This window comes from Fusarium solani, assembly GCF_023522795.1.
Source record: "Fusarium solani strain SB1 chromosome Unknown bctg00000011, whole genome shotgun sequence".
Classification (NCBI taxonomy): Eukaryota; Fungi; Ascomycota; class Sordariomycetes; order Hypocreales; family Nectriaceae; genus Fusarium; species Fusarium solani.
Genome location: NW_027072149.1, coordinates 1,156,347 through 1,173,468, shown reverse-complemented (window position 1 = coordinate 1,173,468; position 17,122 = coordinate 1,156,347). Strand labels below are relative to the sequence as shown.

Genomic DNA, 17,122 nt, shown 5'->3' with positions numbered 1-17,122 from the left:
GGAACCCCGGTTCGGAAAACATCTCGGTGATATGCCCGATGACGGTTCATCCCCTCAGATTCGGTCTTTTAAGTACCGAACGTAGTAGGAGCGGGGTGGTTCGGCTCGGTTTACTCTTACGGGGTGATGGGTGCATTGATGTGCATGTAAACAGTTGAGATTAACCGGCGATCTTGGAGTACAAGATCAGATCACCTTTTCATAGCTATCACAGGTACTCAGTTCTCAATTGCAACTTCATTTTGATACGCATTCAATACACGATATGACTCCCACAAAAGAGCCCGTCGCTTTTATTGGCTTGGGAGCCATGGGCTTTGGCATGGCCACCCAGCTCCTCAAGCAAGGCTACCCATTAACCGGCTTCGACATCTCAGCTGCAATTCTGCAGAAGCTCCAAGAAGCTGGCGGAAAGATTGCATCGAGTCCGGCCGATGCTGTTCGCGATCACCAGTACTGCGTCTGCATGGTCGCCACGGCGCAACAAGCTGAGCAGGTCCTCCTTGATGGGAACAACCCAGCAATTCCTGCGCTGGCCAAGGGGGCTGTCTTACTACTCTGCTCGACCGTGCCGTGTGGCTTCGTCCAGAATCTACAGAAGCGCATTGAGAAACATGGGCGGGGTGACATCCTCCTCGTTGACTGTCCCGTTTCTGGGGGCGCAATACGAGCAGCCGACGGCACACTATCCATCATGGCTGGAGCTTCAAAGGAAGCCATATCAAAGGGCTACGACCTACTCCAAGCTCTCTCAGACCCTCAGAAACTCTACATCGTCGACGGAGGCATTGGAGCCGGCAGCAACATGAAAATGTGCCATCAGGTGCTTGCCGCCAACCAGATCCTCTCAGCGAGCGAGGGTCTGGGATTTGCCCACCACCTGGGCCTGGACTTGGCCGAGGCGGGGAAGCAATTGGTTTCTTCAGAGGGATGGAGTTGGATGTTGGAAAATCGCTTGCCTCGCATATTGGACGCCGCGGTGCCTCTTGCCAGCGCGGTCACCATCATTTTGAAGGACACGAGCATCATCACTTCGGAAGCTAGACGGTACGGATTTGCGACGCCCATGACCAGCACGGCTGAGCAAATGTACTTCCTTAGTCTCGGGAAAGGTCTCGGAAGCCATGATGACGGCCATTTGATCCAGCTGTATCTCGAAGGGGGTGCAAGGCTTGGTGTGCTCGAGAAAGATATAGCGGTCGATGCCAAGGTCCAGTTGGTCGTCAACCTGCTCAAGGGCATCCATACATGCGCAGCAGCGGAGACCCTGTCCTTTGCCCACCATGTCGGTCTAGACTTGGGCCAGGTCCTCGAGCTCTGCGTTAACGCTGCGGGAGGGAGCGTTATGCTCAAGGTCATCGGTGGTGACATCATCCGCGTTCTCCGTGGCCAGCCAGCGGAAGCAAAGGAAGGACTCTGCGCGCTGGCCAAGGATTTAGAGCAAGCAGTTGAAGAGGGCCAGAGGCTGAAACTTCCCTTGCCTCTGGGAACTCAGGCACTGAATCTTTTTCGCTTGGTGTTGCGGCATAAGCCTCAAGATCCTGACGATGTGCCGGTTGCTTGGATCGTCAAGGCCTGGACGTAGAATTCTCGTTCATCATCAAGGCAGGGGTATTACTTAGATAATTGACTTGTTAAATGACTGCCTCCTTTCAGGGAAAATTCTGGCCGCTGACAGTAGTAAACTCTCCCTCCATGATCGCCCAGAACTGATCCAGTGGCATATCCTGAAAAGGATCTTGAAACTGGTCATTTGGATCAAAGGTAAGAGGTTCCATCCCATGATCATAGAACTGACTCGGGGACATCGCACTCTGCACGGGGTTTGCGTCTTGGGCCTCTTGCAAGGATACTCTCGGTGCTTGTTCTGCCACAACCCCCTCTCCAGAGAGCACCTGGTTCATCCTCCGCGAGAGCTCCAGAACTCCCTTGACAAGCTCCTCACTTTGTCCAACTCGGCGGTAGAAATCGGCCACGTAATCCGAGGCTGTCCTGACAAGCTCTCCATCAGAACGACCCATGCGCTTGTGAGGCTTCTTCAAAGTGTGGAGCGCAAGAGTGACGGCAGCCAAAAATGTTTGTGTTGGCGTGAGAAGCATAAAGTGAGCATGGGAGTCGGCAAACTCGGCGACCTGGGTGATGATGGATCTTGCAGCTTCCACGCATGTGTTTTGACCTTGTAGTAGACGTGCGGCACCTTTGAGCTTGGATCCGTGACTGTTGACCTCTCTGGTAAACGAAGCCTCTGGGAAGATAAGTGATGCTCTGAGAAGAGTAATTTGCGCCTGCAATGGTCAGTGATGAGATGTCGGGGGTGAGCAGTCAGCGCCCACTAACCTGATGATACTGCAATGATAGAAAGAGGGCAAGTGGCTTCTCCTCTTCGGTCACTCTCGAATCCCAGCCAGCCCTCTGTGCCGACTTGGGTCCTTCTGAGCCTTCCTCGACCCAATCCAGCAGCGCTTGATCTAGCCTTGCAATCTCGGACAAGAGACCAAGAGAACTAGTCGCCTTCCTTCGGTAGATGTGCTCTCCGATTTGGCCGACGATCTGAGATAGAGACACCCATCGGACAAAATATGGGCTGAGGCCACTGCTTCTATCAGGAAAGGCCTGATCACAGTCAAACTCTTCTATAACTGATGGTCGTCCAGTCTCGAGTTGCATCATCTTCTCCAGAGCATAGCATGCCCACCAGATCCTGGAATGCAGTCGCCGGTCTGGATGATTGGTAGACTCTGAGGAGACGATCTGCCGATGGAAGCCGAGTGAGTGGCCGATCCGTATAGCCTGACCCAGGAGATGCCAACTTTGTCCCTCCTTGCCTGTGAGAGATATCAGAATAGTCTTCCGGGTCAGTACGCAACTGCTTACTTCTTGCACGTAACGCGATGGCCAACATAAGCAGACCTTGTACTGAGCTCGTGTATGGGAGGCTGAGACAGTGACTGGTCAAGGAGTAAGCCGCAGTGAGGTATGGTGTAGCCGTCGCTGATACCGTCCCTTCAGAATCATCCATGCCAAGCGCCAGGACGCTGTATATCGTTACCAGAGCTGGAGCGTCTGCAGAAGATATGGCAGCCTGTAGCCCATTCTCATGTGCCTGCTGAAGCTCCAACAGCCGCGTTACCTCAGCCACAAATGACGCCCGATCCAGCACGGGCACGAGAGGATGTGTGCGGTTGAAGAAGACCTCGATCAAGGGTTCCATCAGGGGCATGTCGGGCAAGTCGGGTAGATAAGCTATCAAAGGTAACTGAAACTCTTCGGTGAAGCTCATGCCCCATCGAAAGTACGGGCCTATTGCTTCTAGGCCTTTCCTCTCGAAGCACAGGTCTATGAACTGGCAGAGGCACTGCATGCTGCTGGATCCCATGTACTAAAAGTCGTCAGCAGCGCGGATCAATGGCGCAAAGAATCGCTAACCTTGACCCGGTGCGAAGTGTCGTCAGTGTTCATCACCACGTCTGGGCTGTCGTTCGTCTGGCCATCGGTAACGTGATCAGGAGTGGTCTGACTCTCCTGGTACGCCCTCTCAATCCACGACGGATGCCTCTCTTTAGGACCACTCCGTGCTAGAGACGCTGCTCGCTCATGTTGAACACTCATGAGCGAGCTTGGAGAGCTATGCTCGCTGATGGAGCTGTGCCGTCGCGCTGTTCCCCCTGCGGCGCCTTAGCCGGCCATCTCCTGACCGCTGGACCATTAGGGCGTCGAGGATCAAACGTCTCGCAGTCATCGCCTCGTAGAACGCAGTTGCGACACTTTGGTGTAGAGGCATCGCATCTGACTTTGCGCTTGCGACACTGGGTGCAGGCGAGGGAGAGGCGGTTGCGTTTAGAGCGCGGTGGGCGAGGGGTGAGGCGCCCTCGCTTGCTACACCGACGTTGCTCATGATGGAAGAGTCGTATGGAACTGAGATCACCGGGATCAAGGGTCAAAGGGTAGTTCTGGTCAATAAAGGTACAAGGAAGCGTCCGCGACAGGAGTGATGCAGCAGAGAGGGCCCCGACAACGCATTTGTACCCCCCACGGACTCGGGCCTAGAGCTCAAGTGGTCTAGAGGGTCATGGGCCATCCGGGGTATTGGGGATGCGGCCAATAAGCATCGAGATGATTCGTCTTGTGCGGAGTTCCCCCACATGGTGGCGATCCCGGGACCGGTTCACGGCTATGGACATGGTTTTGGTCAGGGCCAGAATGGGCAACGGCTGAGGGTAATAAAGCATTATAAGAAGTTATTAGTTGTCAGCCTGGGCGGTACCACTCAAGGAGACTTGGGTGAGAACGACGAATTGCTTGCGGCCACATCCTGTCTGGGCTGTCGAGCTGATTACCCTCGTTAGCCGTAACGTGGGGCCGATGGAGCCGTAGGCCGTGGGAAATGGTGGTCGGCTGCATGTCACATTGATGCATATATTGACAACGGGATAAGAAGAAGGTAATAGTAGATATAAACAGGTAAATCTACATCTTGGGCTGATACCATACTCGGTTTTGTAAGAGAATACCGCTTGGACGTGTGGATTCGACGCTGGTTGCAGAACTCGCTAATAATAGCGATATCGGAGGGAATATCGGCCACACATTGGCCATTTCTCATGTTATTGAACACAAACAAGGAAACAATGTGAAGCAATAGTTTCAGTTGGTCAATATTTCGTTAATCATGGTGTTCTATTTTGCGAGCTACTATTCTGCAAAGGTGGCAGAACCCTCCATTCGTTCGTCAATAAGGCAGCTGGTGGTACCCTAGACCTGAACGGGTTCGAACCGTCAAGACAGGGGTCGATCCGAATAAGCGGGTGTCGAAAGCAACTGCTTCGATGCAGTCTGACCACCATTGTACTCCATCGATATCTCCTCAGCATCTTGGTTGATCCTTCTTCTCCCACTCAAGTCAACGTGCTGAAACCCAAGGCCGGGGTGGCCAACGAAAAGACAGCACACGGCAACATATATCATGCTGCTGGAGGTCAGTTTGTTATTCAAGACGCGAGGAACAATTCAGCAAGTTAATACTTACACGCCCTCCAGCCCGATAAAAAGGCCTTCATCGGTGATCTTGTCCGAGTTGCTATACCCCTGGCTGAGCTCGTCGACACGATAAATGCAGCGCACTAGAATCAGCAAGATAGCTGCAGCAAGTCCCCCGAAGAATATTTGCTGGCGAGTAGTGATGGCCGCCTTAAGGCTAGAACCTCGGGATCTCTGCAGTTGGGCGAAGCGGATCATGTAGTCGGCAAAGAAGCCGCAGAAGATAACGAGAACAATGACTTGCAGGATGAGACCAGCCATTGCAAGATCGATACCCGTTTGTGAAGCACCTCTTGAAGATGAGGAGAGTGCACCTCCGGCGGCTTGGAGGATGAGACAGGTGATATCGGCCGAGACGAAGATCCAGTAAAACATCTTGGCAGGCAAACGGGAGATCTCGGCAGCGAAGAACTGGATGCTAATATGCCATTGCTGTTAGTCTTCGTCTTGGTGAGTGCGAAACAGGGCACCTACGCTCTCGATAACGTCACGTAGATGGCTGCCGTGTAAAAGACAGGTCCTCCAGTGACACAAACCATTTGAAGCATAAACCCCCCAAAAGACCAAGGATTCTTCCAGAGCACGACTCGTCCCGCGTAACCTATAATGGCGTAAAGGCAGCCAGTGGCCATGAATGCCATGAACCACCAACTACGCCATCGAACGCCTAAGTAGACGTGAATACTGAGGGCAATGACATATAAGGCCATAAAAGTGATGTTGGCTGGTAGGCTTGGGCGGTACTGATAGATGGTCCATTCGATGGGACAGAGATCGAGTGTGCAGTTTGCCCCAGGGCCGAAAGACTGGAACATTCCTCGGTGGACCCATGTTCCATTCGGCAGTTCATGAAGGTATTCCGGGTTGATACCCGACTTCATTGCTGTTTCGTAATCCATGCTATATCGTGTCAAAGGTTAGGAATTACAAAGCAGAGTGAAAAGGCTGAGAACTAAGAAAGCGATGAGGAATTGGAGATGGCCATGTTGTCGGTAATCTGGCAAGATTCTTATACATCTCGTTTCTTTTCGATATCTATGCCAATGCCCCAGCCATCAACCACAAGTTTCTATTCCGATCCTACAGATGGAGGATGCGTACTCTCTTTCGCTCCATCCTTGGGTGGCTTATGCTTAACGAAAGAGATGAAGCATCATTGGCTCGTTCCTGGAGATGTTACCAGCATCATGATCCTTCAACCCTGTCTCATTGGTTCAACGGCCAACAAGCGAGTGAGGCGCATGGCCTGGTCCGTGCGGTGAGAATGCGAATGAGGCAGTTCTCTCTCGCTAATGACCCATTGACAATTGAACTTGGGTTCCTTCATCTCTCGATAGGCGACGTATCCTGACCATTCCATGACCTCCATCTCATCCCTGACTCCAACACAAGATGGAGCCTCCCAGCGCCGCCAACATCGTGGCGCGAAAACCCTATCACACTAAGAGGACCCATACCAAGTCGAGAAATGGCTGCAAGGTCTGCAAGACGCGTCGGGTCAAGTGTGACGAGGCTCGGCCGGCATGTCGGAGCTGCGTCATGCGCAACGCCGTCTGTGTTTACCCCCAACAATCTCCACCTCCACCTCCCCGAGCTCCATCACCTATCTCGGATATTCCTTATGAGCCCCTCTTTGTACAGTCTCCCGTGCGGGATGCCGTCGACATGAAGCTGCTGTGGTTCTACACCAGTAAAGCATGCAGCACAACGTTCATCATTGAGCCTGCGAGAGAGGCGCGCGTCACCAACATTTTGAAGGTTGACATTCCACGCATCGCCTTCTCGTCCCCGTTCTTGATGGATTGTCTACTCGCCACTTCGGCACTGCAACTCGAGCTTCTGGGTCAAGACGTCGACATGTGTCGCGCAGTCCGCTATCGCTCTCACGCGTTCCACGGTTATCGCAAAGCCATCGCAGAGGCAAAGCCAGAGACGTTCCCGGCAATTATTGCATGCTCTATACTTCTCACGAACCTTGCATCTCACATGTTTCGCGAAGAAGGGGCTGAGCAACTGTACATCATCAATTGGATGACCCTCTGGAGAGGCATCAGTCACGTCATAGATCTCGTGAGCCCGAGGAGAATTTGGGAGTCTGGACTGGCTGAGTTATTCCTGAGGCCTTGTGTCGACCCAAACCAATCCGCCTTTTACATCCCCAGCCACCTGCTCTCCGTGGTGGCCTCGATTGAGCCTGGGGATGAAGACCATCCAAGCATTGGCACCTACTATGCGGCCCTACGCTATCTCGGTTCCCTCTACTTCAACCTGTCTAAAAATTCTGAGCCTGTCATGAACTTGAGGATCCTTACTTGGTTCACCTACCTACCGGAGTCCTATGTCGAACTCTGCCGCAAACGGAGACCCCGTGCCCTCATTATACTCGCCCACTATCTCGTCTTTATAAAGTTGATGGACACAATCTGGTGGGCAATAGGCATCGGAAACCGCGAGATTCGTGGAATAATCTCCTGCCTCGGAAACCAATGGTCTTCCAAGCTCACCATACCCCGACGAGCCCTGTCAATAGAGGGACGACTTGAGATTGCCCGACTCCTGCTTGATGACCAGAATTGGGAGTTCCCGGTCGTTATTGACGAAGACCTTAGCTTTGGAAGACCTATACCGGCTGGCCATTCGCCTGGGTTCACGCCGCCAACGACGGTTTCTCCGCCACAGGCTGATACTCGGGGGTTTCAACAAGACAAGATCACGCTCGCTGCCATGGCGACAAATTCATGAATGTTAAACGAAGCGTCAAGTAATTAATGTGATTCATAGAAAGTTAATAAAGCAAGCCAATTCAAACATCATCCTGGCCCTTCTCAGCAGCCCCTTAGTTCTCTGCGTGCAATGAGATACCTAGGCAGTTCAAAGCCACTCCCGAAGGCTTCACAGCCACACATCCGAGAGCGATCCCAACACGGGCTCGCCAACCCCTAGCAATTACTCACCCTTCTCCTTATCCATGCAGTACCGTCCGGTGATCCTGCGAATCTGCTTGCCCCAGATGTAAATGGGAATGCCAAGAAGTCCCAGGGCACCAGTCAGACCTCCAAAGGTTCCAAAGGCCCCATCGTAGCCATTCTTCTCGATGAACGGGCTGATACCGTAGCTGACGCCAAACGAGATGATGCCTCGGAACGCGCAGATAATGACAAGAAGCGGGCCGGCACGCTGGGGGTAGCTGTCCAAGAGGTAGGTGATGGCGACGATGTTTGCTCCAACAAAGGTGAAGAAGTATGCAGCCACTGCCCAGACGTAAACGAACCAGTGATACTGAGTTGGATGAGCGGCTCCTTGTCCATACAGCACTGCGGTGAAGATGCCGACAATGATTGGAAAAATGAGAGGGATAATGCGGATCTCAGGCTCATGAATGCCACCACGCTTCTTAGCAACGTAGGTGATGAGCTTGTCAGAGCCGTGACCAAGGAGCGGCAAGGCAACCAGAGATGTGGCGATCTGTCCAGCGTTGACGTAGCTTGCCGAGGTCTGCGGCCAATTGTAGGGAGGGCTGGTCACGATGGTTCCGTAGGTCGTTCCAATAGCGATGTTGACTCCGATGGTGAGACCGTTGAGGCACATAGCCCAGAGAACATTAGGGAAGAGGAGAAGCCCAAAGGTTTGCTATTGATCATGGTTAGCCACGTGTACCTTGGTGAGAAGGAGATACTCACGAGAAGGATCTCGGACAACTTATTCCACTCAGGCTTTCCAATCCAGAGTCTCAGGTCGGATTTCCAGGTCCGCGGCTCAAAGTTGACAAAGTCAAGCTCTGGGCGTTCCGTACAGACCGTCAGAGTCTTGCCATCCTCCGAGGTTGCAGTGTCGTCACTCTCAGCCTCCTGGAATGATGATGCGGGGCGGTCATACTTCGTCTCGGGGACAAAGAAGACAGCCAGGATAAAGCAGAGCCCAGCAAGACAGGTGCCGAGACCATACCACCACTCAGGAGTGATGGCACCGGCAATAGGACCAGCAAAGAGGACAAAGACGGCTGTGGCAATGGTCTGGATCGACTGTTGGACCATCAACCATCGACTTCTCTCGTGCAGAAAGAAAATCTCCTATCTAGGAGTTAGTTCCAACCTGGAAGTCACATGTTACCAGGTTGTCACACACCTGCGTGATCATGGGCACGAGAGCTTCGCTCTGGCCAGCAGCCAGCCCAAGAACGATGCGTCCGCCAAGATGCCATTCGTATGTTTTCGCCCCAGCGCACAAGCCGGCGCTGGCTACCATGATGACTGTAGCTCCGAGGAGGACGATTCGACGGCCGACGGCGATACCGAGGGGCATTCCGATGAGGTTACCGATGCCCCTGAAGCGATTAGCGATGTTAAAGTCAAGAAGAAGCGAGTTTCTTACATGAACAAGGTCGGATATGTCATCAAGTGCGTGATATCATCGTAGCCCTTCCCGACGGCCGCGTAACCGGGGATGTAGAAGCCCAGGAGACCTCCGAATCCGGAGACGAGTGCCAGACCGATTGTTGAGACTTTTTTGTTGTCAACACTCGCGGTGCGGATGGTTTGTGACTGTGAGGCGACTTACAGAGGGAGATGGTTACGAGAACCATGGCTTTTTGCCACATCTTCATGTTGAGAGGATCTCCAAATTGTCAACGCAAGTTTTCTCTTGTCAGAAACTGTATTTACCTCGAGGATCAGCTGTAGGCGTGGGAATGTAAACAATCTTTCCCTCGGTGAGCTTCACTGTCCCGCTGACAGTGACCTTGGACTTTGTAACATGGACAGCCTCGAGGTCGTCAACAGTGACGTTCTCGACATGGCTGGAATCTTGCTTCATGTCGATGGGGTGAGATTCGCTACCCATTGTAAAAACCTTTGTTGCGTCGCGAGTTCGTTGTCAGTGTGTGTCTTGTCCTGAATCCCTCAACGATGCCAACGACGCTGGCTTTATACACGAAATGGCCAAGTCAAGGCCAAGGCCAAGGAGGTGAAAAAGTCCTCTCCTTGGCTTCGAATCTGTTGAAGCCCCCCTCCGCCCTTGGCTAGGTGGCATTTAGCCCGCCACAACTCTGGCTTCCCCGCATTGTTAGGGGGCCACATCCCGAATGGAGAGGGAACTAAGCTTTGTTGGTTGCTTGATAAGAGGACGAACCGAAATTGCCACTAGAGAATCCGGGGTAGCAGAGCCGAACCGAGCACCGTTCGGCTGACGAGTTGCGTCCCCCGCGTTTTTGGTGTCCCCATGTTCGGGTTGGCCTATCCAGGACGCTGCATTTCTAATGTCATGATCAAATTTCATCAGCATCTTATCGAATGCGAGTGGCTGTAATCTCTTGGCAGTCGTCAAAACATCACGGACATGCCCTAAGTAGTGCACTCCGTGTCGGCCCCATGGCAGATGGCTCACAGCTGGATCGGCTTACTCTTGAAAGTTGAGAGGGACGAAGACACACAGAGAGAGCGAGTAGTTTAATCAAGACAGAGTCAATTTGCTTTTCTAACTAAGCAGCTGAAGATGCATTCCTCTATCCTCCATCACTCCGTGTAAGGCTTGACACCCGCCAGTCGCAGCACCTGGTCCGTCACAACAGGCTTCTCAAAAGGTTCCGTCCTGTACTTGGGACAGACCTCGCCATTCCTCATAGGCTTCTCTTGAGCAATGCGGATGTTGCTGTGGCAAATATTAGCACGCAATCGAACTGGAGAACATGATACGTACCAGTGAGGCCAGTGGGTGGTGCCAACAAAGTTCTCAAAACAGTACTTCTTGGCCGCGAGAGCCTCCTCAGTAGCAAATTTCCTAGGAGTCATGCAGATATACTGCACATGTCGGATCTGATCACCCTCGGGAAATCTCGCATAGTGCATCGTGCGCGAGTCCCAGAGGACAAAGTCACCGGGCTCCATGTTGACCTTGATCATCTCACAGCCCTTGTCCGCGAACCACTTGACGTCCTTTTCACTAAAGATGAAGAGATCCATGTACTTGATCTCGGGAGGAGGAGCATCCTCGTGGTCAGCTGACTCGCGCTTGTGGGCGAAAAACTCGTTGAAGAGCTTGGAGGAGCCCTTCATTAGCATCAGACCGCCGTCCTTGGGTCCGTTGGGGGCAAAGTTCAAGAGACCCTGGACTGCTTGCATACTATTTCACACCTAGTTAGTCTTATCCACTGCCGGTCGCAGTCCACTTACCCCTTGCGCTCAGGGTTCTGGTCGCAGTGTGGCCAAGGGCTCCAAGAGATGTCCTTGCGGTTAGGCATGGACACGTTGAGGCCGTCAAACGAGCAGAGCAGCTCCTTAGTATCCCAGAGCTTCTCAAAGATCTCAACAACCTTGGGCTCCGTTCTAGCCTCCCAAGCCATCTTCTCATGCGTAGCACCGTACGAGTAGTACATGCCACCCTTGAAGCTGACGGGGAGGTGTTCAGCGGTCCAGGTGCTGGGATCCTTTTCATCAAAGCCGAGATCAAAATTCTTGAGCCACTCGATCTGCTTGTCGCAGTAGTACTGAGCTCGCTCGGGGCTGATGACGTTCTTGATGAGGACACAGCCGTGCTTGTGGAACTCATCTCTCCAGTCGCCGTATGTGACACTGGTGTCAAAGTCGACGAGGTCTTTGGTCTCAAACCGCGCAGCGACGGTTTGGGTCATTGCCATTGTGGTCGACATGTTGGGAGAGATTGAAAGACGAATGGTTTGGGGTAAGTGCAAGCTGAAGATGGTGATGTTCAAGATGTGTGGAGGTGTGTTGATGAGAAGCGAAGAATATGCAGGTCATGAGGCTCAAGGTAGTTATATCTCGGTCGTGAAACCCAAGAAAGTCAAGATCTGAGGCTAAAGATGCCCCTCCGATGTGGCCCACTCGGTTCGGGGCTCTCCAATGTCGGTATCGGCAAGCATCCTAGGGAGATAGTGCAAGGGTAAGCTCAACTCCTCCTCCTTCGGGTCGTTTCCGTTCGGTTCGGATTTCGGTTCGTGATCGAACCGAAAATGAGTCTTACACACCCCGCAAGTTCCCCCTCACTTTACCCCGTGGGGATAACTTCAACCGAGATGACACGGCCAAACAATGATGTTTAGTTGTAATCACGAGGCGGGATGTGGAGAGGTCTCGACTTCTTCTGGTCTGTGTAGTCGGCATTAGTGACACGGCAATTGATGCATGATCATCAACTAATTAAAGCCAACGTCAACTCCCACCCAGGTACCACGTATCAATCGACCGAACCTCATCCTGTCCCTCCTAGTTTACTTTCAGATCCCTCATCAGCCAGTCACCTAGTCAACTCAACCTCTAGGCTGTTCTTATTCTTCCCCCTTACTCATCCCTGTCATTCCACCTTGCAACAATGCCCGTTCCCGTTCAAGTTGCATTCAAACCCCTCACCAAGCCAGAGGTGGGCGTCAATGGCTACGTTGAGCCAACTATCGGCAAGTCAGAAGTCCTCAAGAAAGGCTCAGCGCCATTCAAAGCCAGGGCACTTGACTCGGACATCCGCGTTGACCACGACGTCGAGATCACTGTCCGCGATGGCTGCAGGCTCTACGCCGATGTTTTCCGTCCTACCGGTGATGAGAAAGTACCTGTCATCATCTCATGGTCTCCTTATGGCAAAAAGTACTCTGCACTCGACATGATCTTCAATGTCTGCGTCTGGGCATGCTGCCTCAAACGCGAAGATGTCAGCGGTCTGGAAAAGTTTGAAGGCCTCGACCCTGCTTGGTGGGTGAACCAAGGCTACGCCATAGCCAATGTTGATGCCCGTGGCGCTGGAGACAGCGACGGTGACGCTGTCTGCATGGGTGCTCAAGAGGGTGAAGATGCACATGATGTCATCGAAGCTCTCGCGAAGCTGCCTTGGTGCAATGGAAGCGTGGGAATGGCTGGTAATTCTTATTTGGCCATTATGCAGTGGCACGCCGCCGCCCAGAAGCCTCCATCCTTGAAGGCAATTGCGCCTTGGGAGGGCTGCGGGGACATTTTCCGAGAGCAGTTTTGCCGGGGTGGATGGTTCACCATGAGCAACTTTGACCTCATCACAACGCTGGTGATCAAGGGCAACCATGGTGTGGAAGACTTTGCTGAGATGTATCGCCGCAGCCCCATTGCCAATGCTTACTGGAACGACAAGCGTGTTGATTTCAGCAAGATTGACATTCCTGTCTTCATCACCGGGTCCGACCTCAGCCAGATCCATACTATGGGCGCTGTGCGAGGCTGGATGGAGTTGAAGAGTGATAAGAAGTGGATCAAGTGGTGTGGTCATCAGGAGTGGTTTGAGCTCTATGGCGAAAGGGAGAGCTACCCAGAGCTCAAGGTAAGCATTCTATGCCAGCATCTCTTGTCAAGACCGCCACTAACATCGTCTCAGAAATACTTTGACAAGTATCTCAAAGGCATCGACAACGACTGGGAGAAGACGCCCCGAGTCCGTTGGGCGACCCTCCAATATGACCAAGGCCGTGTTGAGGAGAACATCGAGTTGGCCGACTTTCCTTCGCCAAACACTGACTACCGTTCCTTGTATCTTGGATCTGATGGCAGTCTTCTCGACGAGCTCCCTTCCACTGGTACTACCTCTCACGATTCTGAGGACCGATGGTCTATCTCCAAGTTCCGATACACTTTCGACAAGCCCACACGGATTTTGGGCATTCCTAAGGCAGAGTTGTACATGAGCTGCGATGCTTTAGATGACATGGTTGTATTTGTTCAGCTACGCAAGCTTGACAAGACAGGCAAGGAGCTGAGCCACCTGCAGTTCCCCATCGAGAGGACTCCCGTCAAGACAGTTGAGGAAATGTCCGAGAAAGAGCGTATAAGCCTCACACTGCACAACGGCTCAATGGGAATTCTTCGAGCCTCTCATCGCAAGATTGATTCTACCCGCTCAATGCATTCACAGTTCCCTTTCCACCCACACGATGAGGCGCAGTTGATCCCAAAGGGTGAGGTTGTCAAGCTGGAGATTGGTATCTGGGCCATGGGTGTTGACTATCAGGCCGGGGAGAGCATCCAGTTCGATGTTTTGGGGCAGTATCCCGGGTTCACAGAAGTGACTGCGTTTTCCAAGCCCAGGCCGGATAGCGAGAAGAACAAGGGCCGCCATACTGTTCACTTCGGTGGTGATTATCCTAGCAGAGTCATTCTCCCTTTTGTTGAGCTATAGATGATAGTTAATAGACACAGGCTTGACATCCTTAGAGTGAACGCGGCCATGAATGAAAGTCCTTGACTGGTGCCCACATAGCCTTCTCCATACTTGATCCCTGTCGGTCATTGTGGCTCCTGAATGGAGATTGGTATAGATACAGCTATCGTAACTTTCCTAAGACTTTTCTATGCGTCGCGAATAGAGTGTGACGCTTTTGAAGCGATGTGGCTGGCCCGAGTGGTCATACTCTTGAGACGCGTTACGGCGACGTTGCAGTCAATGACTAGCCATTAGAATCGCTCAGGTATGCTGGCGCAATGGTAGCGCGTAGTCCTCCTAAGACTAAGGCTCAGGGTTCGAGTCCCTGGTGTACCGTCAAAGACCAGTTTGATAGTTACAGTTGTTGTGATTCTTTTGCTGACCTGGCTTGGTATATTCTTTTGCTGGTGGTAACTCACTCTCGAGATAAGGCTAGTTGGGCATTTCTTTTTGCCACACAACTGTCGTAGGATCACTCAAGTAGCTCCCTGAGTGTGGAGCCCTTCATCATTTTTGTTCGTTTAGACGAACTCGATGAGTCCACCGGGACTTTAGCTACCTAGCATCGATACGGTATCACCTAAGTCCTAATGAAGCTGCGTTAGCTTGGACCCCTAGACTCCCTCCCCCCTCCCTCCGAACATCTATCTCGATGGTCTTACCCGAGCGCGACAAACTGGGCGTACACATCAAACCCGAATGCGTCAAAACAAAGCGAAAGTAAGAATACAGTTTTTCCTGAGTCATTGAATTATATCACGATCGTCTGTTATTGCCAGCGGTGGAACAGGCTCGGTTGGCCGAATCGCAAGACCCTCCTTAGCCGAACCGAAACGAACCGAAGCTAGAAAACAGGGTCAACAGACCGATCACCTGCAGCTTTTCTAGCATGATCCATCGAGGTTTTTCGTTTCATTGTCAAGCTCACGATAATCATGGCGGACCATTCACAACTTCAGCAGGAAAAGGATGTGACAGGGGCCTGTCTCGAGCCGGTCGAGACTGGCACCTCGTATCAGCCCCCCAAGATAGGGACATGGAGGCGTCGCCTGATCATGCTTTCGCTCTGTCTGACACTCTTCCTCTCAGCTCTCGACATTACCATTACTTCGACTGCACTGCCGACTATCGCCAATCAACTCGGTGTCACCGCTCGAGAATATGCCTGGATCGGTAGTGGCTACACCCTGTCCACGACGGCGTCGACGCCAGTCTGGGCAAAGCTCTCAGACATTTTCGGTCGGAAGCCCACCATAATGGTCTCGACGGCAATATTCATGGGAGGCAGTCTTGTCTGTGCCCTGGCCCATTCAAGTACGACACTCATCGCCGGGAGGGTGGTCCAGGGACTTGGTGGTGGGGGCTCCACTGTGCTCATCACCATCATCATTGGCGACCTCTTTGCCCTCGCAGAGCGTGCGAAATACTACGGCCTCACAGGTATTGTTTTCGGAATTGCCAGTGCTGTTGGACCTGTGCTAGGTGGCATCTTTGCACAAGCCGTTAGTTGGAGATGGTGCTGTGAGTTACCTGTTGACCTAATACCCCGACTCGAAAGCTGATGTCAGACTAGTTTACATCAATCTGCCGTTCGATGCCGTCGCATTGGTCGTCCTCTTCTTCACGCTCAAAATCGACATCGAGAAAGAGTCCGTTGTGGATGGACTGCGCAGCCTTGACTGGATGGGATTCGTCCTCATCATCGGGGGCACCATCTGCTTCCTTTACGGACTCGAGGCCGGATCTGGTGGCCTTGCGCCCTGGAACTCAGCTCTAGTCATTTGCTTGATAGTCTTTGGAGTCGCCCTCTTGGCTCTATTCATGGCTTGGGAAGCCAGGTTTGCCAAAACGCCCATCATCCCCCTCCGCATTTTTCAGAGCACGACGAATATCGCCTCGTTCACGGTTGCGTGTTTACACTCGTTCATCTTTATCTCTTACGACTTCTTCCTCCCGCTTTACTTCCAGGTCATTCTTGGATTTAAACCCATTATATCTGGAGTCACGCTTTTTGCCCTTATCCTTCCGATGTCCTTTGTAACGCTGCTTGGAGGGTATATCGTCCGCAGGACAGGCAACTTCAAGATTCTCATCACCATTGGAGCTGGCCTGATGACGTTAGGCACCGGGTTATTCATTGATCTTTCTCAGACTGTCCAGTGGGCCAAGATCATAGTCTTCCAGTTTATCGCTGGTATGGGATCTGGAGTGCTGTTCCAGAACCCCATGATTGCCCTGCAGAGTCATGTCCACCACAAAGATTTGACGGCGACAATGTCGGCATACACGTTTCTACGAAGTCTCTTCACGTCGATTTCTATCGTTGTGGGAACAGTGCTGATCCAGAGGACTGTCGGTGGTGGAAACTTGACGTCCGTCTCACGCGACGAGGGATCTGCTACCACTGATAAACAAGACTACATGGACGGCTTGCGTATCATGTGGGCATTCTACACATCCCTAGCGGGGGTTGTGTTTCTCGTATCTTTCCTCATCAAGCCCAAGAAAAATAAAAAGATGGATCATGTTGAGCCAGGCTCAAATTAGGATAGGTGGAAGATGGTGGAGGGCATAGGGCGAGAGAGGAAACTTGAGAAAGAGGCGCTATGGAACACATCATCGAGTAGAGCATTGTTGACTGAGAATCTACGAATCATTTGGGAGCCTATGTTAGCTTGTCAAGACATAGCTCAGACTCTAGTCTCGGCCCTGGCACCCAATTGAAAGAATAAGCCATGTCATAGGGCCCTTGTTTTTCGAAAGACATAGATCCATGTCCAGGTCCACGGGTCTAATGTCCCACCCTTTCACACCATGAGCTACCAAAAAGATGTTGATGTCCTCCACAGCAAATCAACACTTTTGATCTTTTCACACATTCCCTATTGTTTCTCTGTGTAGAATAAATACACCCCAT

At 52.2% G+C, this 17,122-nt stretch overlaps 8 protein-coding genes across 8 annotated transcripts; 4 read left to right on the top strand and 4 right to left on the bottom strand.

Moving 5' to 3' along the window:
- Nucleotides 1–265: 265 nt before the first annotated feature.
- On the top strand, nt 266–1,585 carry MRS44_015436 (uncharacterized protein; the record flags this gene model as incomplete). Its single annotated transcript, XM_046271143.2, has 1 exon — nt 266–1,585. The coding sequence occupies one exon, from the start codon at nt 266–268 to the stop codon at nt 1,583–1,585; it is 1,320 nt and encodes a 439-aa protein (XP_046130430.1).
- Nucleotides 1,586–1,652: 67 nt separating this feature from the next.
- Nucleotides 1,653–3,895, bottom strand: MRS44_015435 (uncharacterized protein; the record flags this gene model as incomplete). The annotated part of the gene is made up of 5 exons (XM_065619210.1): nt 1,653–2,285; nt 2,338–2,825; nt 2,875–3,379; nt 3,427–3,643; nt 3,696–3,895. The coding sequence occupies 5 exons, from the start codon at nt 3,893–3,895 to the stop codon at nt 1,653–1,655; spliced, it is 2,043 nt and encodes a 680-aa protein (XP_065475282.1).
- Nucleotides 3,896–4,776: 881 nt separating this feature from the next.
- On the bottom strand, nt 4,777–5,936 carry MRS44_015434 (uncharacterized protein; the record flags this gene model as incomplete). The annotated part of the gene is made up of 3 exons (XM_065619209.1): nt 4,777–4,969; nt 5,027–5,455; nt 5,512–5,936. 3 exons carry the CDS (start codon nt 5,934–5,936, stop codon nt 4,777–4,779), a joined length of 1,047 nt encoding a protein of 348 aa, XP_065475281.1.
- Nucleotides 5,937–6,429: 493 nt separating this feature from the next.
- MRS44_015433 (uncharacterized protein) lies at nt 6,430–7,779 on the top strand (the record flags this gene model as incomplete). Its single annotated transcript, XM_046276832.2, has 1 exon — nt 6,430–7,779. One exon carries the CDS (start codon nt 6,430–6,432, stop codon nt 7,777–7,779), a length of 1,350 nt encoding a protein of 449 aa, XP_046130433.1.
- Nucleotides 7,780–7,983: 204 nt separating this feature from the next.
- MRS44_015432 (uncharacterized protein) lies at nt 7,984–9,876 on the bottom strand (the record flags this gene model as incomplete). Its single annotated transcript, XM_046280157.2, has 6 exons — nt 7,984–8,667; nt 8,718–9,107; nt 9,163–9,361; nt 9,409–9,538; nt 9,595–9,651; nt 9,699–9,876. 6 exons carry the CDS (start codon nt 9,874–9,876, stop codon nt 7,984–7,986), a joined length of 1,638 nt encoding a protein of 545 aa, XP_046130434.1.
- Nucleotides 9,877–10,547: 671 nt separating this feature from the next.
- On the bottom strand, nt 10,548–11,668 carry MRS44_015431 (uncharacterized protein; the record flags this gene model as incomplete). The annotated part of the gene is made up of 3 exons (XM_046276833.2): nt 10,548–10,683; nt 10,732–11,154; nt 11,205–11,668. The coding sequence occupies 3 exons, from the start codon at nt 11,666–11,668 to the stop codon at nt 10,548–10,550; spliced, it is 1,023 nt and encodes a 340-aa protein (XP_046130435.2).
- Nucleotides 11,669–12,360: 692 nt separating this feature from the next.
- On the top strand, nt 12,361–14,181 carry MRS44_015430 (uncharacterized protein; the record flags this gene model as incomplete). The annotated part of the gene is made up of 2 exons (XM_046276834.2): nt 12,361–13,329; nt 13,384–14,181. 2 exons carry the CDS (start codon nt 12,361–12,363, stop codon nt 14,179–14,181), a joined length of 1,767 nt encoding a protein of 588 aa, XP_046130436.1.
- Nucleotides 14,182–15,140: 959 nt separating this feature from the next.
- Nucleotides 15,141–16,752, top strand: MRS44_015429 (uncharacterized protein; the record flags this gene model as incomplete). The annotated part of the gene is made up of 2 exons (XM_046272209.2): nt 15,141–15,726; nt 15,779–16,752. 2 exons carry the CDS (start codon nt 15,141–15,143, stop codon nt 16,750–16,752), a joined length of 1,560 nt encoding a protein of 519 aa, XP_046130437.1.
- Nucleotides 16,753–17,122: the final 370 nt, after the last annotated feature.